At 44.1% G+C, this 22437-nt stretch overlaps 2 protein-coding genes and 1 pseudogene across 6 annotated transcripts; 1 reads left to right on the top strand and 2 right to left on the bottom strand.

Annotated features, from left to right (window-relative positions):
• Window positions 1-749: 749 nt before the first annotated feature.
• Window positions 750-4512, bottom strand: LOC101067139 (alpha-tocopherol transfer protein-like). 2 transcript variants are annotated; one of them, XM_003977826.3, is made up of 6 exons: window positions 4468-4512; window positions 3807-4032; window positions 3264-3507; window positions 2956-3149; window positions 2708-2818; window positions 750-2530 (listed from the first exon to the last, which is right to left on the bottom strand). In XM_003977826.3, the coding sequence occupies exons 1-6, from the start codon at window positions 4509-4511 to the stop codon at window positions 2249-2251; spliced, it is 1101 nt and encodes a 366-aa protein (XP_003977875.3). In that variant the 5' UTR covers window position 4512; the 3' UTR covers window positions 750-2248. The 2 variants fall into 2 exon arrangements, with proteins under 2 accessions (XP_003977875.3, XP_029689421.1); XM_029833561.1 differs by lacking the exon at window positions 4468-4512 and adding an exon at window positions 4353-4445 and having other exon boundaries at window positions 2956-3507.
• Window positions 4513-5273: 761 nt separating this feature from the next.
• Window positions 5274-17489, bottom strand: LOC115246470 (hepatocyte nuclear factor 4-alpha). Of its 4 annotated transcripts, none has more exons than XM_029834017.1 (10): window positions 10250-10948; window positions 8985-9159; window positions 8762-8898; window positions 8381-8487; window positions 7978-8133; window positions 7547-7634; window positions 7294-7446; window positions 6962-7198; window positions 6581-6703; window positions 5274-6212 (listed from the first exon to the last, which is right to left on the bottom strand). In XM_029834017.1, the coding sequence occupies exons 1-10, from the start codon at window positions 10335-10337 to the stop codon at window positions 6070-6072; spliced, it is 1407 nt and encodes a 468-aa protein (XP_029689877.1). In that variant the 5' UTR covers window positions 10338-10948; the 3' UTR covers window positions 5274-6069. The 4 variants fall into 4 exon arrangements, with proteins under 4 accessions (XP_029689877.1, XP_029689879.1, XP_029689880.1 ...); XM_029834019.1 differs by having other exon boundaries at window positions 8804-8898; window positions 10250-10884; XM_029834020.1 differs by lacking the exon at window positions 10250-10948 and adding an exon at window positions 17136-17489 and having other exon boundaries at window positions 5275-6212; window positions 8804-8898.
• Window positions 17490-19730: 2241 nt separating this feature from the next.
• LOC115249114 (fat storage-inducing transmembrane protein 2-like) lies at window positions 19731-21189 on the top strand (annotated as a pseudogene).
• The last annotated feature ends 1248 nt before the right edge of the window (window positions 21190-22437 follow it).

The raw sequence follows: 22437 nt of genomic DNA on the forward strand, positions 1-22437 counted from the left end.
CTGTTGAGACAGCTGCAGCCTTCCATGACTTTCAGGGCTCGATTCTTTATTACCCATAATGTAGTGTGGCAGAGGAAAGAGATTTATTATATTACACAGTATATCAAAGGACAGATATGAATAGATGGCAAAGTGCCATTTGCAGCAAATTAAACAATCCCACAGTCCTGATAAATACACAAGGAAGAACAAAGTGGACATAAAGAGAGGGCCATTCTAATTACGCTCAAGGGAAATAAATAGGTTACAGCCGGTGGGACGCACAATACAATATCAAGAGCTCTTTATCTATTTAAAGCGATCCTATACACACTGGGAAAACCTTTAAAATCTCATGGCCTTCATATGACTTGGAAGCTCATCATAGGCTATAAAATATTATTTAAGGCCAGGGTCGTTTAGTTTAGTCCCAGAACAGCACAAATATCTTTGCTTTAGCCGAACACATTATTTATTTGGGAACATTTAATGATTTTGACTTTTTGGTTGTTTTTACCAGAAACTACAGTAACGCCAGTGTCTCTTTTTTATTAATAAGAATTAATAAATTCTGTAGTTCAGCAGATAGTCAATATTTAAACTCATTTAGATGTCTTGACTGTGGTGGTTACTGGGAAAGGGTGAAATGCCGCCCCCTCGTGGACATGATCGATAATAACGAGTGTGCGAGTGGTCAGGAAAAGTAAAAATGATGCCAAAGCCCCAATAAAATGCAGTTTATATACGCATCTGAAACACGAATACACAAATTTAGCAGTTTGTTCCTATCATTTTATTTTCCTGCTTTCACTGTCAGCAGAATAATACAGCTCAAACACGCAGACATGCCTAAAATAAAAGTATAAAAAAGACAATTGATAAAAATAAGTATTTTCACTCCAGCAAAAGAAATAGATTCAACATTATTGCACATTCGTCAAGATGGCCTGGTGAAAGATTTGGCAAAACAGATGTTGGTAAATTCAGGACTGAATGTTCTGCGTGTCCCTCTCAGCTGTCATGTTGAGACTGGGCCACAAAACAAGTCAGAAACCAAACGTAAGGCCGGTCAGCTGACCCTGCAACACTCATTCTCAAAGTAGATTCAAGGCTGCGAAGATAAAAGCTGGAAAAGCTCTGGGAGGGAGGAGACATTCAATCCCATCACATCCATCGGTAAAACAAACCATGACAATGTTATTGACAATATCCATGAACATTCTTTTAGTGCACACAAATCTAGCACAGGTTGTGACACAGAGAAGAAGCTAAGCATCGATAACCATTTAAGGCAACTTATCAGAAGCTTACAAACACAAAGGGTTTCAATCCTAGTTGTAATGACCAGATGAGCATTTAAAGGATGTTTGGTTGAACTGGCCACTTCCCAAGCGTAACATTTTTTGTCAAAGTAACATATTGAAATTTGCTTTTGTTGCTCAGAACTTGGTAAAATCCGCCTCCTCAAATAAACAAGTTGCTAAAATAAAATCTTTACATTTCAATTGTTGAATTTGAAGACTTTCATGCTGAGTTGCTGGTGTGTAATTACTTTAAATTCAATAAACAGGCCAGTTGATGAAGATATGTACATCTTGTATTTTGTTTTAAGCCATAAAAGAAATAAGAAGCAATTAAGTTAAATTTGTAGTACCTGTTACCAAAAAAGCTTATTCAGCATTAACATTGACTCAGTACCAGCCGATACCAAAAGCCCAGCAATCAGAATCAGGACCAAAAAATGTGAGTTCTGCACATCAATACAGATGCTAGCTAAAAATTAAATGAAAAACACAATTTAAAGAGAAAATTGAAAATAAATAAGAGTTATTAATACTTTTTAAAATGTTAGAAGCCATTAGTGATATTTAAACATGAACCTGCACCATCGTTGTGAATTGCATTTTCATTTGTGATTTTTTGACACAAATATTACCTAGTTCATCTAAAATTTTCTAAAAATCTTCCCTTCCAGGTGACAAGAATGAAGCAAATCATTACGTTTTGGAAGGTGGAGGCATGAAGGATTTGACACCTTAAAACCAGACTATAATTGTGTAAAAGTTGGCCATCCTGATTTGTGTCCTTCTAATTTGCTGCTGAGATGATGGTGTCCTTGGATGCTGGGCTACACCTCAACTGGACCCACCGACCTGGACCGGCGCTGCTACTAAAGTACATTATCTAGGATACTATTTGCATCTTGCCCTGAAAGAGTCTACACACGTGTCAGATGAAACAGGAAGTGTCCTCCCAGAGGGGCGGAGCCTCAGTAACAGTAGTAGAGTTGAGAGCGAAGCCCCCTGAAGGTGTCCTCATCCTGGCCGCCCCCTGCCTGTTCTCCATCAAACAGCATGGAGTCGGGGAACACCACGCCCTCCAAGGGGTCAGGCTGGCAAAACTCCACTATGAATTCCTCCTCACTGTCCAGTAGCAACCTGGACCAGGCACACATGTCCAGCTGTCCCGCCGTGCCGCCGTACTCCTGTGGGAGGACGGAGCGCGGAATGTGGCGGTGTAGAGAGCGCGGGTCTGACCCGTGGAGGACGTACTGTTGGAACACAGCAGCACATCGCCATATTCACTTTAATACTGGTTATTTTCAGCTTCAGCCGCTGTGATAGCAAGATCAGGCTAACGATCATTTCAATAGCGTCATCATTTGTGACGTCTAAGTCTGGCTAAAGTGTTCACAGCATCTCCGGCTGGAAGAAGAAAGGACACTCACCCTCTCCGCCATCTTCTCCTTCAGAAAAGGTTTAATTATAGCAAAGATGCCTTTGAAAATCCGAGGCTCGTTTATGATGTTAACCGCCTTGATCCTAATGGGAAACCCGTCCTGTGAGTAACAGGAAGTCACAACAAACCCTGAATGCAGCATCACTTATTTAATTAAACAACATGTTTTGCTTCAAGAGTTCGATAATAACTTAAAACCATCTGTGGAAGATACAAAGGAGTTAGGTGTCACCTTACCTGGAGGATGCTGACCACTTTTTTGGCGAGGAACGGTCCCGGATTGGAGGCTTGTGACATGCCGACTCCAGTGTAGTCCGCCAGGATCACAATACCGTTGACCTGCGTCACCTCGGGCTGGATCAGCTTTTCCAGCGTTAGATAAATGGCTCTCACATTATCAACAAATGGATAATCATTGGGTTTCCATTTTCCTGCACAGGGAGATGGGCTTGAGCAAGTGTGCATTAACAACAATGAGACAGCAAGTAGGATTAGATTATATAGGGCTGAAAATGTTTTATAGAAGAGGAGGAGACAGCGGCGACCTGGCCTCAGACAGAGGATAAATCTGCCGTTAGGATCAGGGTGTGGCAGAACTGTGAGGAAGCCCAGGTCCAGAACATGTTTAACTGTGGAAGGCTTCAGGTCCTTGAACACTTCTGGCCAAGCTTTACGGCCCGCGTGGTAGTTGAGCAGCAGCTGCAGAGCGCGGTCATAATCAAACTTCCTGGCCCGCAGGAAGCGGAGGAGAAAGGAATCATCCAGCCTGGTCCGAAGATTGGGCTGTTCCTGAAGCAGGGTTGGAATGTTCAGTTATAACAATACAATATTCCAAAATACGAAAAAAACAGTTACCAAACTAATAAAAAGGAAAATAATAATGTTACATCATTTGCGCACAACGAATTATACACCTTGTTAAATGCACATGTACTGTCATATCTGATTTCAATCAATCTAAAGCTTTAGGATAGCATAAAATAAAAAGAAAATCTTCAGGATGCAACAGAAAGATGATTGTACATCCCTGTCCTACTATACATAACTCATAACAACAACAACAACAATACATGAGAAGAATGAAAAACCTTCAGTATCATGTCTCTCAGGGCTTGGACATCACGGAGACGCCACTCTGGCTTCTCCTGGAGCTCTTCCCGTGCTTTGGCAACAAGTTCTGGGGTCAAGGTACAAGAATAGATGGGTGGCGGGGGTCCAGGGAACCAGCTGTGCCCTGCGGACCCTGGCGGGTCTGCGGGAGGTGACATGAGATCGATGGACTCATGCTGATCAGCCATGGACTGAATAATAAAGCTGAAAAACAACAAATTCGTTTGAATGCCTCGTTTTGGACTGTCTAAATAACAACTTTATATGTGCATGCGCGTATACGTATGCACATAAAATATATATGTGTGTGTGTGTGTGTGCACTTTGAGTGTCTTGGCATATTTTCTAAAAACACACTTTTATAAATGAACGTTTCCAGCATATTATGTCGAATAGCTATTTATCCAAAGCTGCTAATTTTGCTGAATGTGTTAGTAATAAATCAGTGTCTGTTCTTCCTCCCGAACCGGATCTTAAGCAGAACCGATGCGAAATGAATGCTGACAATAATGACTCAAAAATACCTTTGATTACTCAACTATTAAACGTGGGTTGTTGTTTTTTTCAAACACATATGATATTTTTGATATATTACGAACGTTTACAGCATAAAGGAACCAAAACCAGCGTATAACTAACCTGTCACGAAAACACTTCCGAGTTGAACAGACGACGCTTTTCATTGGTCGGAAAGCGACACGTGACCAACTTCTTCTTCTTCTTTTTACTTCCTCTTCTTCTTCGTCTTGTCATTACTACCGCTGTTTTGTTGTGGTGGTGCTTATTATTGATAATATTAATATTTTATTTATTCTATGTTTCTATCTACCGTGATGCAGAAGTTACACCTGTAAGCGACAGGTGGCAGTGTTTACCTGCATGACGCTCCGTCTCAGGCTGCAAACAGGATCAGCTCCCGCTTAACAACTTTTCTCAAGTAGGTTTTCAAATTTCAAACCTGAATATATCCATCATATATATATATATATATATATATATATATATATATATATATATATATATATATATATATATATACATACACACACACACAAAAGTGCTGCTATTAACTGTTGTCTCAGTTGAAATCACTCTCCTGGACAATGTCTCTGTATATTAATATATGTCATATTTAGAAATTGCATGTTGGTGTTAAAATTGTATCCTTTAAACCAAATGCTGCTTATATTATGCCTTTATCTGTTCATTTAGGCTAAACAATGTGATATAAACCATACATTTCTTTAGTTTGTGTCACTACTTGGAATCTGTGCTGGCTGTTTTTTGGTTTTTATCATTTTATGGTATTTTATCAATCTGATGCCACAGGTCGTGATCATGCAGCGCTGCCGTGATGGAACTATTTTATCTCCCAACCGATATCTTTATTGTGTTGCTCTTTTTGCTGTTCAGCAGAATCAACAGATACCATAAAATACATGATATGCAATGTAAAAATAGACCTCGAGATTTATTAAGTCTTCATCACATTTCAAAGCCACCGTGTATTTTTTAAGGCAGTACGAGTTACAAAGGCACAAAATTTATTCCATCAGTTAAACCATGACAAAGTACTAAACAAAAATATATATATTATTGTGAAACCTCCTCAGTGTGTTTGCCTATAACATTTAAAAAGTGGGTACAGTGTTCACTATATGTCCCAAGATTTGTTTGGAAAAAAAAGTTGCTTGATGAAATAAAATATACAGTTTATTCTAGCTATTTAAAGGACTTAAAAGAGACCCCATAAACTGAAGTTGTATTCCTTTATCATTTAATGGTAAAGTTTTTGCTTTCTTGAGTGAGACAATTTTGTCACTAATGAACATAAAATAAAATACTGTGCAGTATTAAACACACAAAATGTAAGGCCGCTGTAACATTCATGAAACACTGACATGACCACATCACCGTGCACACACTGAGGACATTCTAGAAATATTCATGTTGCCGAATAATGAACCATATGTACAATTATAGAATCTTTGTGATGATCTTAAACAATAAGAGCAACCATTAAAGTTTGAATGCTTTTAAATTTCTCTGGCCTTCACTGAGCTGCAGCTGCATGTGTTAACAAGTGGATCCCTGATGTAAAACAGCAATCTGCAAGGAGCTTAGACACAAATATTCATATTATTTAGCTACATATTTGTTTCTGTCAAGTTTACAGCTTTAATCCTGACTGTATCTGGTTCAATACGTTAAAAATCTGTAGGAATAAAGATTCCGAAGTCGTTAGATGGCCTCTTGCTTTGTGATAGTGGGCTGAGGGATGGAGGTGGGCTGCTTGGGCACAGTGGCAATGACCCCCTGAGGCAGTTTATAATGTTCTGAACTGGAGGCAGTGGGTGGAGATGGAATCGGGGTTTCAGGAGTGGCTACAAAACAGAGCAAAAATAGGACTGAGTCAGTGCAACACCAGCAGGCATATGCTGCCTGTACCATTCTGGGCTATAGCGTCCTGGACAACACAATATTTGGGATAAGAATAAGCACTTGGGGAAATTTCTCAGAGCATTAAACGCATTAAGAAAGAATAACAGGAGTTCTCTTTTACTAAATAAGCCAGATTAGTTTCCATGAAGAATTTTAGAGGATTATTCTGCCAAGCCTGTTTGTCCTTCCAGCTACCTGGCTGACCTGCACATGGAGCGGGTGAACTGTCTCTGAGGCCTTCAGACCGGCCAATTCTGGCTCTTCACCTCAGCTGTGTATGGACACCACATAAAAGCCTTCTAATACTCACAGATTTGACCGTTGTGGATGGGCGTCGGCATGCTGCTGGCAACAATGACGTTACTGCTGAGGTGCTCCTGGACCAGGTGAGGGTGCAGAGAGTGAGGAGCATGTGGAGCCTCGTTAGCAGAACCTGAGACAAACCTCAGAGTCAACACACTTCGGACCACATGGCTTTAACTTACAGGTGAAACAGTTTTATCAAGTCAGAACTCTGACATCAGAACTCTGACAGCTGTGAATCAGAATTCCAGTTGTGAAACTGATTCACATGTTTAACATTTCAGAATTGTGAAGAGGGTCAGCTTGAAAGGGTCGACATCAGGGCTTTGGGGAAACCGTCTCGATTTTAAAGAGAGACAAAGACTGGGAACAAACTGAGGCAGCTCACCCCCGAGCAGCATTTCCTGGAGCAGGTTGTCGATCTTGGCCATTCCGAAGAGTTTGACAAACTGAATCTGCTCGATCATCTGCCAGGTGATGCTCTGCAGCGTCGGCAGTAGCAGGAGCAGCTCTCCGAAGCGACCCCGACAGTCGTACTGCCGGTCGTTGATGTAGTCTTCCAGACTGACCTGGACCTGGTAGCGCATGCGCTTGATCTTTCCAGGATCACTCAGACCTTTAGCATCTGTGGGTCAAGAGATGCACAGGAAAACGTTGCACACCGGCGTTCATGTTTAAATTTTCCCCTCCGTCCCAGATGGGCTTTAGTGGAGCTCGTACCAGGATCAAAGAAAACTATGGCTTTCAAGCAGGCGTATTCGTTATCATCTATCTGAAGCTCCTGGAAGGGAAGCACAAGCTCATCCAGGATTCTCACAGCCACCCTGCCCACCTCCAACTCTGGGCAGTTTCTGGGAATGATGTAGTCATTTCCTGCAGGAAAAACATCAGATTTGGGGGATTTAAACATGAAAAGCATGTTAACGGCATTAAAGCCTACACAGAGCGAAACTGTCTGTAAAGTGGAATTTACCTAATAAGAGGACATCTTTGAATAGCATGGACCTTTTCGCAGCACCCAGTAAGAGGTGCTCTCCTGCATGAGCTCGCAGCAGCGCCACCTGGAACACACAGAACAGTCTAGGTCACCATTTAAACAGCATTTAGCTTTATGCACCAAACTCAGCCTAAAACCCTGGAAGAAGACCTGGAAAATCAGTTACAGAGGGCAGATGAGCTCACTGTTAATCATTCTGTACTTCTTCAGCGGGCTTATAACTTTAAAACCAAGCAATACACTTCAACTCAAGATTAAAACATATTAACCCAAAAGACACTGAGGTGTTGGAGTGATGAAGAAAAACACTTGATGACATCATTCACTCAAAACTGCTGTGATGGTCGTCCTGCTGTAGCGACTCGTCCTTCACCTCCGCACGTGCGCGGCCTGTGCATGAGTCTCACCTGGTCATCCAGCGGCAGGTCGCAGAACGCTGGGATGTACTTGGCCCATTCCACCAGGACCAGCAGCTGCTGCTTCATGGACTCGCACACGTCTGTGATGGCGGCGATCTTTTTGGTTCTGATGTCACCGTTCAGGATCGGTGCGGGAGACGTGATCTGGGTGACGCGAGATCATTTGTCAGCTGTGGGAGCGGCGCTCCATCCCGGAGAATTCTGTCTGAATCGTGGTTTGGAACTGCAGCGTCTGATTAAAAGCGCTGCGATGCTAAAGTGTTGTGGGTGGAACTTCCTGATTGAAGGGAATGATCTCCTCATTAAGCTTGGCTGAAGAGCCCTGCGCGGTTGCCTGCAGCACCTTTATTTGTCAGGGTGTAAGGTGAGACGCTGGGGGGTGATGTCTGACCTGTCGTGACAGAACGTCTGCCTGGATGAGTGCGTTGATGGAGGGTAAACTGCTGTCCTCGTAGCTGGACCTCCTGGTGCTGATTCTGTCTCTCTCATTCTGCACAGCTGCAACAGGAAGAAGCACAGCCACTAAAAACTCCCTCCTCTTCGCCACACAACAGATTCCAGACGCATTTATTGGGAACGCAAGTCTTTGCGAGTGTCGTCTTTATCAGGACGCAGCGATTATTGCTTGGAAATGTTTGCTCAGCAAAAGCTGGTTAGAGACTTCAGCACTGCGCTGAGTGAACATTAACAAAGTGCTGCTCTCCTCGGTGTCGCAACAGCCTCACCACACACAACTCTGGCACTGATTTGCTGGTGGGAAGTGGAAGAGAACCTGATGTTTTCTCAGGAGCGCCTGGAGGAGACAGGGTCCTACCTTCTTTCTTCATGCCCGCTCTGAAGCACTTTTTCAGCCTGCAGTATCGGCACTGATTGCGCTTGTCTTTGTCCACGATGCACTGCCTGTTGAACCTGCCGAGCGAGCGCTGTTAGCGTCGTGTGCTAACCCTGAGAGGCTGCGTTCAAACATTCACACCCCCCTCGACCGGCGTGCTCACCTGCAGGAATACATGTGGTTTTTGCGGACGCTGCGTCTGAAGAAGCCCTTGCAGCCGTCGCAGCTGGACGCCCCGTAGTGTTTGCCCGTGGCTCTGTCTCCACAGATGGCGCACAGACTACCTGCCCCCAGGTGGCTCGACGCGTTCATGTTGGCCGTCTCCGCCGGTGAGGAGTCTGACACAACGACAGGGACGAGCAGTTCAGTGACACAGATTACGCTGATAAGATAAGAGAAATATTTGATGTTTTAACATTCATATTTTCATTTTAGTTAAGACTTTTTATGATTCAGTCTTCATTTTTCCCCCCGAATGGTGGTGATATTTTACACTCCATGAATGTTATTCATGTTAAAACCTTCACTTTTGTCTCTCATCAACCACCCATCAACCTGATTTGGTGGCAGACAAGCAAAATGACATCTAATGCTAAGTTACGTGTATTTATGAGCGGGCTCACAGGTATTTCCTGTGGGCGGGGCTAACAGCTCCTAAAGGGGGAAACGGTCGCGGTGACCAGAGTTGATCAAAAGCAACTTTAGCAGAGAACAATCGGAACCTGATTACCTCTCGGAGAGCAAACAATGCACACAGTTATCAATCAACCAGTCAATCCTAACGTATTAAAAGGTGTCACACATTTAAAAAAACCCAAAAAAAAACAGCTCAGAATTCTGACATCAGTACTCAAGAAGTCCAATATTTCATTTTCCAAACAATTCTTTCCATTGCACTACAAACTCGGATGAATGGAACCCGATTATTTCGTTAGGAACCTGTTGGATTAATTGAGGATATCTGTCGATGAGCAAACATGTAAACTGTCCAGCGGGTTGACGTGCGTTTATCCAGGACAGCGAAGTGATTCCATAAAAGTTGGGAATTCCCAGCCAGCATGAGAAATTCGGATATTCGAGAATCGAACCGAGAGCCAGATGTCGTGGGAGAGTGGAAACATAAATAATTTGGTGTCTTGTGAATCAGAAAAGTGAAACTGAACTTTGGTTTCCAGTTTAGGCTGAGTGGAACCAGCCTGTAACTGGAGCCGTTTCATGGTTCTGCTGAACTTCCACGTCCAGCTGAAACAGGCTTGAGTGACACAACAGGCGTCTCCTGCTTCCACGTTTCATGCGTCCAGGCTGATAAAAGGTGTCGGACAGATGACCCCCCCCCCCCCTCATCTATCACAACACGCTCCAGACCAACGTTTTAAATCAGTAAAAGTCTCAAAGTTCATCGGCACCCTCGCGTACGTGCGCACTCACCTGTGCCCAGCGGCAGCACCTGCATGTTCTCGAACTCCAGCGTGGTGTAGGCTGGGTCCAGAGCCTCGCTGTAGTCTGCCATGTCCATGTCTGCCTGCCAGCACTTTGGACAAACAAATGCTCAACTACCTGACAGCGGGACTGAGACACTTGTCCAAGCAGCTATTGTGCCCCGTCCTGCTCCACACACCTCCACACAAGCGCCCCCCCCACCTCTCTTAATTCGAGCCTATAGCTCCACCCAGTAACGGAGCGACTCCTTGGCCCAGTGGCGGATGATGGGTCCTGGTGTCAGATATGGAGAGCGGTGAGTGACAGCGGAGCCTCGTGCGTCCAACCCCAGAGGGGAAGTGTGAGGTTGTCTCTGCGGTTGATGGTTAACCAGCCTTTTTGATGGTGAATCACTGGTTTTAGATAGCACAACTTTGATGTGTGTCATCGCGCCTCTTCTCCACATCAGCGCTCCGCCTCTAAAAAGCAGCTTATTTTATGGTCAACAACACTTTCTGTGGCTTCAACGCCGCCCTAGAAATGTGACGAGTGTCCAGTTTTGATGCCCGTTAAACAAAATGGAGCTTTTGCATTAATGAATGTAAACTTAGTGTGTCACTGTCCTCTTAATCCCATCAATTATTATCATCCTTAATTAACTGGGCTGCTGGGGTCCACAACAACTACTAAATACTCCAGTACGCAGCTCATTTGCTTTTGATTAACAGCCTTCCCAGATTAAAGTGGTCACTCACACACACACACACACACCCTTAAAACTTAATTTTAAAAATTTCCTCCATTAATCATCTGCAAACTATGTTGGAGTTAATATTCATTCCACATTGTTACAGATAATAATAGTTCAATGTTGATATTTGTCTTATTTTGTAACGTCCTGTAGAGGCTCTAAGTGAAACAGTTTTATTTTATTGACATTTTATTTGATAGCTTTTGGCTTCGGTGCTAAAAATGATGAGTTTTAGCATCATTGGAGCTGCGCGGCTGCTCTTTAACAAGTCCCACTCCTGTTTAAAGACATCTTCCGCGCCGTAATAACCTCCGGTTGTGTGTATCGGTTGTGTTTGTGTAGCTTGTGAGGCTTTGGTCTGAAATGTGTTCCCTTTAGTTTTGGTGCACGACAACTGTAATCTGATTATTTTCAACAACAAATGCTTCACTTGCGCAAATCAGCCGCACACACAGCAAACAGAAGTCTTGTATTTGAAGAGAAAGTGCCAGTACATAGCAGCAGGTCAACGCTCTGGAGTTCAGACGCAGCTCCACAACCGTAAAGCTCGTGTAGGTGACCTTGTTAACCACACGCACACACACACACACACACACACACACAGTATAGTGGGAGCTCATAAAAGGATTCTTCCCCCAGCTAACAAATGTCCCAACTCTGCTGGGGCCCAGAGGTTTGCTAACGCTGGGATCCAATCAGAAATGGAAGCAGCGGTGATGCAGCGATGGCTACCACCCTCAGAAACTCCTCTCATTGATCACAAGCTTGGATTATTGATCTTGTGGTGTCACATTGAGTGAGGAACCTGATTAACTCAATGGAAACCTGCTTCTGTGATCATTAAGTGATTAACACACTCAAATTAGAGCGTGTTGGTTCACTTGTGTGTACAGAGGTCATCCATTACAACATTTCTACAGCTTCGATCGGCTCTTCTGCAATAGCCATATTTGCTCAAGAAGTGTACTGATTATTTCAAAGCAATGAGCAGGGGGGGAGGGGGGGGTGAGGATGGGAGAATCAGCATGAAGCTATGAATGAGTCACTGGGAGCAAATCTTATCTCCTCCGGCATTAAAGTGCTTTTATTGCTGCTCCCATCTTGGATTTCTGTGAACTCCTCAAGGAACCGTCATATACAGGACTATAAAGTATAATCTGTGCAGTAATCCTTTACAGAGTCCTTAATCATGAACTGACAAACTGTCCCAGCGTAGGCAACAGTTCCAAAAACAGCCCTCCATCTTGTGGGCGGGGCTTCGCCGACGTGTTTACCCAAAGCTTTCCTCCATCTCGGTCACAAGCGCTAACGTGGCCACATGGGCTTCAGGAATAAAAGCCTTTCGTTCTGAAAGGGTCTCAGAGATGTGACGCCTGTTCTCCATTAAGGCTTTTAAACCAAATGATGTTTGGATGAAAATGTCTCGATGATGTTTTCATTCTGTTTTCTGACAGATTTTCAGATCCTGGATCTAAAAAGATTGGTGGGTTGCAGGTTAAAATAGAACAAACCAACTATGTTATCTCCATCTGCAGCCTTTTTACATTTAAAACATGATATCAGTCGTGTTTGGTGGAAAATCAAAGTTTGTGTTCTCAATGTAGGTCATCTGTTACAGCAGGGCCCATCCAGGCTGCTGATAAAACACACTAATGTTACACGTTGGAGCCCACCGTGACAGGCCCCTGCACATCAGGAGGCCCCCACACACGAGGACTACTAGAAGCCTCCTCCCCAGAAAAACCCGACAATCATCATTGTTCTCAACTATGTTTCTGCTTTCATCGTTTGGGTCCAAACCTAGTTTCCTGCTTCGTTTCTCACTCTGCAACATCTGCCGTTTGGTTTGAGCCCAGTTTGTGCAGGTGTGGAGAAGAGGGGCGCGGGCCAATCACGGTGCAGGGTTTAACCGATAAAGTTGTGTTTTTGGAGCCCATCGGGCGGCTGCCATGTTGAAAATGATGCACTGAGCGTTCTGTCTTATAATGAGTCACCCAAACTGCTGCCCTGAGGCTAAAAGTCAAAGGATCGCCGAGACCTGATGTAACACTTGTGTGATTCTCCCCTTTGAAACTTCAAACTCCAGTTTGTGAACAAAGTCTGAATAGGAATCTCCGACCACTGACCAAACTCCATTTTCAACTGCTGCCTATTTGTACCTTCTCCTCAATGACTACATTTCATTTATACAAGCCGGATCTCCAAGGCAGCGCCGGGACAGGCGCCGTTGTAAAATAATCACAATGCAGGAAACGAAGGAAACTACGGCCTGGACGGCCTCACAACACACGGGATATATCGCTGCCTGGGGGACCTAATTTGTTTCTTCCTGAGGCAGATTGGCCACATCGGGAACCCGAGGACCAGCGTCCTCCAGCAGACCTGAGGCCAGCAGAGAGAGGCTGCAGGAGATGGAGCAGACAGGTGAGTAAAGGTCATGGCAAAGACCTTGTCAACAGATAACTATCTGCAAATAACAGAGCTTATGCAAGCGCATGCGTCCCGAGCGGGGGAATATCATATTTTCTCTGCTCGGTTCCACCAACTCTGAACAGATTAGCTCAGGAGGATTTTACTAAACTGACTGAAGTTACGTTTTTCCCCGCATTTTGTTCAAACAACACGGCTCCACATATGAGGTGGAACTGTCCTCAGAGGCCTTCGCCCCCAATAATTGAACCCAAACCACCGCCATTTGTTTTTCTGTTGACACATACGCTGGTTTCCACACAGGAGGGTTAAATGACGTTCCTTATATTTTAAATAACCACCGCGTGTGTTTGAACTTTTGTAAAATGCTCAGTTGAATGTGCAGCTTTTCCGTCTTCACTATCGTCACTATTTGTCTTTTGGGTAATGATAAACCTCCAGCCCTGTTTTGTTGTTCATTATCTTGTAGTATTACAGGGTGTTACAGAAATGTAAAGTAGATAAAAAGGCTGTTGTATATTCCTGACATTTTCCCTCCGGTCTTAGAAGACAAGATTGATGAATTCCTGGTCATTAAATGGGATTTTTTTTCGGGTCAAACCGACTTCAGACGCTGCGAAATATTCAAACTTTTTAATCAACATTCATCCTGTCACGCGTCCCGCACCAGACTGAAAAGTAGCCCGTGTGCATGAAATAAGTAAACAATTGCATCAATAAACATGCACGCCGTAAATCAATCACAGTTTGTGATAAGGTCTGTAATCATTAACTGTTTTTTGCTGAGGATTCATTTTGAGCGCAGGCCTGATCCCCTCTGTCAGCAGCTCCTCTCTGATTGTTTTTATCTCTCAGATTCTCTGAAAGTCATCAGACACACACTCCACATTTAACCTCTGCCATTTGTCAATGATTAAAAATATGTTTTACTCAACAATTGCAAATATACAATATTATAAACTGCAGCTCACATGCATACAACTGTGTCCTAGTCCTTCAAATGCTTTAGTTTCTTATTCCTAACCATTATTTTGCAAAGAGTAAAGAAAAACCATGCAAATCTCACAGATTTAATTGTTAGTGACATTAAAGGTTGAAATATGAGCAAAAGGCCTCAATGATTTCCACCCATAACAATAGTGTAGTGCAGAATATGTAGTATGTTACATACTCAGTAGTTTAAACAGCATGTACAATTGAGAATATTCACTATTATTTACGTTCTTCCTAATCACGAGGCTTTCTGTGCCATCTAGTGGATTAAAACGTGTATGCACAACTCAGACTTGACTTAAATTTCCAGGAGTAAATTAACTGTTTCTGGTCTGTTCGCATGTAAATACGGGTAGCATCAACATCACACATGTATTTTACTTCAGAAACGCCTCGTTATACCTCTGTAGGTCGATCGGAGCAGCATGAATCTGCCTCACAGCAGCTCGAGGCACAAACAGCAGCGGCTTGTTTCAGAAACTAACCTACCAGCTACGGGTCTCGGGTTCCTTTCACCTTCAGCTGGCTCGGTAAAGACCAGCGTCCCATCCTGGCCATACATCCCTCTAAAGGCCCGGCGAGCCGGCCAGCTGAGCAAGGCCCATGAGCCTTGGCGGCTCCCCCAGGCCTGGCCAGGCTGAAGCAGGCCTGCTGCTGTTTAACAGGCAGTGCTGCCTGGAGCCAGCAGGGCTGGCTGTTAGGGCCCGCAAGAGCCCAGGATAATCCCATAATGCCTGCCACAACGAGATTTGATTGGAGACTTGAACACTCAGATTAATGGTGCCAAGAGAACAACGTCCTCCCCCCTCCAAAGCTAGCCTTTTGGCCTCAGACCGAGGAGTTTTCGGTGTACACACATGCAACATCTTCCATCTTCCACGTAACCCTGAACCTTGCAGTACAGGCTGGATTCAGACCCACAGCAGGACGACGCAGCCGGAAATCAACAAAGTTGTTCCACAGTTGTGTGTTTGGTACTTAATGGAAGTAAAATCAGGACGGCCCATTAGGACTGTGTCGTATTCAGATATTAAAGACAGGGGACAAACCTCATCAGTACTTTTATAGCTGCTGTTAATAATTAGTGCTTCTAATTGACTGTAAATCTGAGTCTGTAAAGTAGCCTGAAAACAGTGCTCATTTCAGGGCTAACGCGTTAATACCCAATAACTGAGTCATTAATTGCATCCCAATTTGCGCCTGTGTGCTTGTTTTTATCATTTATTATGAGCCTCAGACCTGTAAAAGCGCCTGAAAAGGTGTTTTCGCAGATGTTGTGTTTTTCCCCTGGCAGGTTAGTGGGCCTCTCGCTGACCTACAGACGCCTCATTCAGCTCTGAGGGCAAACGATATATCTTCCCCGAGGAGCTGTACAGCGGCTGTTGTCATGTTTGCATTCCCCAACTTCTTCTGGCCAACAGCGCAGCTTGGGGAGTTGTGTCCGGTTGTGACCGTTGAGCAATTAATCTCCCGCGTCTGACACCAAGTATGCGTTAAAGACAGCCGCGAAGGTCCAGGCAATCCTGGAAGATGTGTTTTAACGCGCTCTTTTCTGGCAGTTCCTTTGAAGCAGGACGTTCTGGTCACTTTTGTCAATGTGGAAGTTTGCTCGTTCTGCAGAAGTCGCCAATAACAAGCAAACCAGAAGAGAGAAAACTGGACAAAGACCCCAGTGGTGACTGCATCTAGGCAAAAAGAACGCTTAGCGAAGCTGCAAAAGATGTATTTGTCACATAAATGTGCTGGTTCTCAAATTGATTGCACCACAGAGCCAACAAAACCTCTGAATTCAACAGGAGTTTCTGCTAACAGGCTGATGTTTCCTCTCTGCCAGGAGGAAAAAGAACCTTGTGAGGAGAATTTCAGACTTGAAAAAATGAATTTGTTTTTGTTTTGAACGTTCAGGGCGTCTTTTTTTTTTGGCTGCTGCCACTGATGAGTCAAACCAAGAGATGGAGATTAAGGAGGGAATTCAGCCAAATGTAATAACTTCTCCTAAATCTCCAACCAGCAGCAGAATCCGTTGATTCCAAAGTTTTAGAGCTTTGAGTTGCAGGATCATCAGGATCAGATGATGGTAAAATATTGTTTTGACGCTAAAGCACATCATGATTATTATGATGAAGGAAGTCCTTGTGATATGATGGTGTTTCTAAGTGAAGAAGCCTTTGGTGGATTCAACACATCTGCCTCTTATTTAAATTCAAAACTCATTCATTTCTGGATGAATTTGCTAACTATTATCTACAAAAACATTGTTTTCTTCTCTAGAGAAGATTCATCTCTGCTTTATTAATGTGCCAAATTTACAAAATTGCCAAATTTACAGACTCATTTTGGATGGCACATTTAAGAGAACTTTAGCCGTCCTTCATGCTGTTTGGACATTAATAATAATCAGACAGAAGATCATGGTGTTCCCTCTCAGAACTCCAGAACATTCTCACTACTGGAGCAGAGGTGGATGGTTCATCCTGAGTTAAAGAGAGAGCAGATGCAGCTGAGCTCATCCTGGCTCTCACTGTCCTCTGAAGAGCCTCCTCCCACCACGAGGCTCAGCGCCAGCAGCCTTTTTCACAGCCTCCATATCTCAGACACACCTCCTGGATTAAGGCCGTGTGAAAGAGGCAGACACCAATGGCGTTTCCACCCTGAATCTGATCCTTCAGAGGCAGGAAAAGGCCGGCGGCCGACGGACTTTACAACAAAAACAGAACTCACCAAATGGAAATTCCACACTTGAACTGACTTGAGTGTTTACATTGACCATGTCGAGCGCTGCGTCCTCTCGGCCGTCTGTTTAAAATCCACCTTCAGCATGAGGTATAAAATGTGGAAGTTCCTCACGGTGCTGCGGTGTGAAGGGTGTTGTTGGTGCAAGGTAAGGCCGCCGTTGCCGCTGTTATCTTATTGATTTTCCTAATCTGGGCAAATGTGGGTGGAGAGGTTAAACATTAACCAGGCTCGTATGGACACCATCTATGCAACAGCTGTAACTACGGCAACACGATGATAGAAACTCAAATAGATATAAAGCTATCGTCTGCTTTTCCCCCTGTTTCTCATCTTCAGACGTCCCTACAAACAGTGTGGGAGTGAATAAAGACAAGAAAAAGGAGAGTTTCTAGGGGAAAGGAGGCTGAGGGGTGGGGAGTGACAGGTGGAGGAGTGGAGAATGTCCCGAGCCCGTCGTGACATCATCACTGACACAGCACAGGGCGCAGAACTGCTCAGCTGTGTCGTTTGTGAAGCGGAGCTGAAGAATAAAGGTGTGTTTTATGTACTTTCTGTTTCTGTGGGCAGAGCTGAAACCTGTTCTAGACCAGAGGTCACGTCGGTCACACCTCTCTCCTCCCACCACAGCACAGAACAGAGAAGATGGAGCTGCTGCAGGAACACACGGCTACCAACCAGCACGGGCGGGGGGGCAGTGCCAGGGTCGGGGGGACGGGGGGGGCAGTGTCGGGGTGGGGGGCAGTGCCAGGACCTGACCCCAGAAGGCGCTGGTGTGTGGAAGAGGCCACATGAAGGAATATCAGGACTTCTGAGGTGCGACTCAAAGAGGCGCTCATGATTCCACGGCAGGACGACTGGACAAGAAAGGTTCTAAACTATTATTATGGTCTGTTCTTTTCCTGCTCCTCTGCCGATTCATTAAATGTCTCCTGGTTTCTCCCCTTCTTCTGCATTATCCTCATGATTTGTATGTAGCGCGTCACACATCCAGACTGCACTTGTTCCACCTGCCTTAGTCCTTCTGCCCCAGTGAGACAAAGTCAGATGGGAATGTCCCGTTTCCATAGAAACCAGACTGGTTAGATGTGTATTTAAAATGCAGACTAAACTCTTCATTACTGAACATAGAGGCTGCCAAAAAGCTGCCTGGAATGGCAGCAGAACCCTGGAAGTATCCCTGCGCAGGAGTAAATAAACAAACAAACAAAGAGCACATTTTCTTATTCAGCATCATTCATTATTTACACCTCAGCCAATCAGGACATAAAACTTTGTTCAATATATGAGATCAGAGTCTTCAGTCAGGGTAGCATTAGTTTTTTTTTAAAAATGGCTCTTTCAGCCATAAATAATCTGCAACAGGTAAGAAAAAGAAATAAATGAATCCATAAAGTCATAGAATAGAGTTCAGTGTCTCCTCAACACAAATAACTGATCTAATCACTTTAAATCATATGTGACTCTGTGTTAGCAGGCGTCCAAAACCGTCATGTGTCGTTATTTGAATTTCAGGTGAAATGTTTCCGTGTGTGTGTGTGTGTGTGTGTGTGTGTGTGTGTGTGTTCTGGTCGACTCCCCTTTAACGGCAGGTGTTCGCTGTAACCCGTCATCCTCACTGAGCAGAGGGCTGTGGGCTCCAACTGACAACACTGCTGGTTGAGGAAGGAAATAATAAATCTTTAATAAATAAATCCCTACCAATACATGTGTGAAAGCACATTTTATCTTGCATTATTCAACATCTCCAGGTTCAGATTTGATAAGAACGCCAGTAGCCTAAATTAGGCAGTTTTCAGCCCCGGTGGTGCAGCAGCCTCGTGGTCGACACGAGTAGCAGCGTCCATTTAACCCAACAGGTGTAACCATGCAGCACAGTCCTGGACATCATGGACTTCAGGGACCGCGGAAGAAAGTCCAACAGGTTACGGTCCCGCAGCGCCACCCAGTGGCAGACGGAGAACGCCGATATGGCGATCAAGGGACCCTTGACCCAAATGATCAAGGCCTTAAAATAACCTGCTGTATTATGTAGTCTTATTACCATTGCTCTCTGCTGTGTATTAAGCTATCAATTAAGACCTGAGGGAACTCACTTTAGTTATTTGGGGTTGGTTACCAGCTCTCTGGCCATTCTTTAAGACATCTTTGCTGTGTTTTTTATGAAATAAGCAACTCACAATGTCTACAGACTTGGACCCAAGTGTTGGCTCAGGAGGAGAACAGCAGAACTGGTAAATGTGCTGTTAGTTTACATTCAAATCACACCGGCTGAGGTTCTGTTGGTTCCGACTCACAAGGCTCTGCAACAAAAACACAAGATATAGAGAACGCTTTTAGTGAACTGCAGTTATTTAATGCAAATTCAATAATAATGGTAAATTAGCTACTTGCGTTTAGCATTAAAGTCATACAGCAGTTTGACAACAATAATAATAATAATAATAATAATAATAATAATAATAATAATAATAATAATTCAGCCATTTTTAAAAAAGAGAAGAAATTTAATGCGCTATAAAACCGGGAAAAAAGAGCGCGTGCCGTCTGTGAAAGAGCTCATTGGTTGAACTAAAATGACGTCAGACGCCGCACCCGGAAGCAGCGTTCACTTGAACGATGTAAACATGGCGGTGGAGGACGTCATTGTGGGCTACTTTGTGAAGTTCTGGAGGCTACCAGCCGTCCGACGATACTTTCACTGGATGTTTTTATTTCTAACGTTGCTGGGGTCGCTTCTGAAGGAGCTCGATGTCGTCCCGCAGTCTTATTTCAGCCACCGTAGGAACGCCATCAACGTGTATGTAGCGCTATGATGCCGCTAGCGTCCGTTTAGCTGCCGTAACTCCAAGACGCTTCCTTCGATGTCACATGGAATAAAACTTTTCTTCAACAACCCTATTTGGATCTTTTTTATGATTGAAATTATGACTATAATTTTGAATGACCGGTGCAAACATTTCATTTAGAACAAGAGATTAATCTAAAAGAAACACTGTTCATATAAAATGAAAAAAGGCTTAGAATGAGTCATTCTTACATTTTCTGCCATAATATGTTAGAATTTACTCGTATAAAGATAAGGCTTTCGTTTAAACATTAATCTCCAAAGGTTAATGTTAAAGTATGGAACCAATAATGTGTTCTATTCTAAGTTGACTTGATTAACAACTAGACACTAACCATTTCAATCTGGAACTTGGATTTTTGTAATGACTGTAAACTATGAAAAGGCTTCATTACAATGGTAATGATAATTGTATTTTTAACCCGTATTCTCAGTTATCCAGTGTGATATAGATGGTTAGAAAATGTATTTTTATGATTGTGTGGACTAACAAGATTATACATTAAACTAACATCCAATTTCTGAGTTATAAATAGATTAACCCAGTAGTTAAGACAGATATGGATGATGATCTTTTCTTGTCTCCTGCAGGTATTTCATCAAACTGTCCTGGGGTTGGACCCTGCTGCTGCTCACACCCTTCCTCCTCCTGGTTAACTCGCTCTTCAGCAGAAGTGTGTCCTTCCTCGGCCGCCGGGTTTGTGCCCTGCTGGTTGCAACAGGGATTTGGTACGTTTGCACCGCGACCTTCGTCTACATCGAGAATGTGACTGGTTCGTGCTACGAAACTGAAACTATGGCTGTTCTCAAGAAAGAATTCACCTTCAAAGCCAGCTGCAAGCTGGTCTCCACTGGGATGGCTTTGACATCTCGGGCCATGCTTTCATCCTGGCCTATTCTGCCCTTTTAATTATGGAGGAAATGGCCCCCATGGGCTCCATGATGGCGGTGAGCTACTCTGCCCTGCCCAGGATGGCTCTCAACTTCCTGTACATTGCCTTGAACCTCATTGTGATTATTTGGGTGTGGATGTTTGCCTGCACTGCCGTTTACTTCCATGATCTCTCTCATAAGTTAATTGGGACAGTTTGTGGCCTCTCGGCCTGGTTTCTGACCTATCGACTTTGGTATCTAAAGCCTCTGTCACCAGGACTCCCCCCTGTGCGTCACCTAAAGGGACAGAGAAGCGCCTAATCTGCACCCATGTTCCTCCTCTTCGACTCCACACAGGCCGACCTGGAGCTCTGCAGCACCGAGGGCGGCTGCAGCCTGGGTCACTTGGTTTAGTCTGATAGCTTTGTCAATTTAAGTCATTTAAATAACAGATTTTACTGTTGAAGTAATTTTGGAAACATTATTATTCACTACATGCTCAATCTAAATCTGTTTCTGAGGAATGTCATAACACGGGTGTCTGTAAAGTTCTAAACGCAGAAAAGCTCCAGAATTGAACTGGTCATAGTGGGACACATGTTGGTCGAACTGGACACAGTGGCAAAGATAAAATGGAATGGTTGAACACAGAAAGGTTTACACACAGGATGGAGGTTTTGGCAGAACTTTAGTGCAAAAAAAGGACATTTTCCTCCGGTAAGATATTTCAGTATCACTGCTCACACATTTAACAGTACAGGAGCCACATCAGGGGCCCATCCCACCATAGGTGCCTGGTTACCGCCTGGTAGGCAGCCAGTCCGACCAGTTCTGGGTTTTTTTGTCCTTCCACAGTCCCAGTTGAGTTTCTTGGTGAAGGACCAAGGACCTGGAAGGACAGAAATCCTCGCTGGATTCTTGTCCAAACCCATACTTGTGATTGAAAACATGCACTACAGACCAGATTAAAAGATTTTAATAAGTCTGTGTGTCTACTTGCATTACTGAACATATGGAGACCCTGAACCATCACAAAGGCAGAAAAGGCGCAGGATCTGATTTACTCTCTGCTTGTGTGATCCATTGTGATCCAGCGATCTTCCTGGAACACCTGATCATTCCCGGCTGCTGCTTCTGTTCAGCTGCTCTTCCCAAAATGACTCTTGGTCATCCGAGACGCCGACATTATTGGCAGCTGCAGCTCCTGCCCGGTTTGTGCTCGTTGGTCCCCGTTTTCACCCGCACGCACGCTAATCTTTTCTGAAGAGATGGCGTCATTTTGCAGACGTGCGTCGCATCAACACTTTGAGAACGTTGGTGTGAAACCAGAACAAGAAGTCGACCTAAATGAGATTAAAAATCTACCTGCGACTATGTTCACCTTACTTCCTAAAGAATTTGGATCTATAGATCTCCTGTTACAGGCGCGCGTGGCTCTGCGGTCACGTGAAGACAAAACGCCTTTTCATTGGACACAGCCCACAGGCACGTGACGCAGGGGTCAGCGTGATACCTTCACGGGTGGTAGGACATTTGAGTTGTGTTCCAATCCAGCCAATTACCAAAGTG

This window comes from Takifugu rubripes, chromosome 3, assembly GCF_901000725.2.
Source record: "Takifugu rubripes chromosome 3, fTakRub1.2, whole genome shotgun sequence".
Classification (NCBI taxonomy): Eukaryota; Metazoa; Chordata; class Actinopteri; order Tetraodontiformes; family Tetraodontidae; genus Takifugu; species Takifugu rubripes.

Excerpts from the sequence above, each read along its gene's own strand:
- LOC101067139 (XM_029833561.1), bottom strand. The coding sequence starts at position 4,016 with ATGGCTGATCAGCATGAGTCCATCGATCTCATGTCACCTCCCGCAGAC. Across the intron at positions 2,819-2,955 it reads AAGTGGTCAGCATCCTCCAG|GACGGGTTTCCCATTAGGAT; the intron begins GTAAGGTGACAC and ends TGTTACTCACAG. Across the intron at positions 2,531-2,707 it reads AGGAGAAGATGGCGGAGAGG|TACGTCCTCCACGGGTCAGA; the intron begins GTGAGTGTCCTT and ends GTGTTCCAACAG.
- LOC115246470 (XM_029834017.1), bottom strand. The coding sequence starts at position 10,337 with ATGGACATGGCAGACTACAGCGAGGCTCTGGACCCAGCCTACACCACG. Across the intron at positions 8,488-8,761 it reads CGCTCCTGAGAAAACATCAG|CTGTGCAGAATGAGAGAGAC; the intron begins GTTCTCTTCCAC and ends TTCCTGTTGCAG. Across the intron at positions 7,199-7,293 it reads CATAGTTTTCTTTGATCCTG|ATGCTAAAGGTCTGAGTGAT; the intron begins GTACGAGCTCCA and ends CTTGACCCACAG.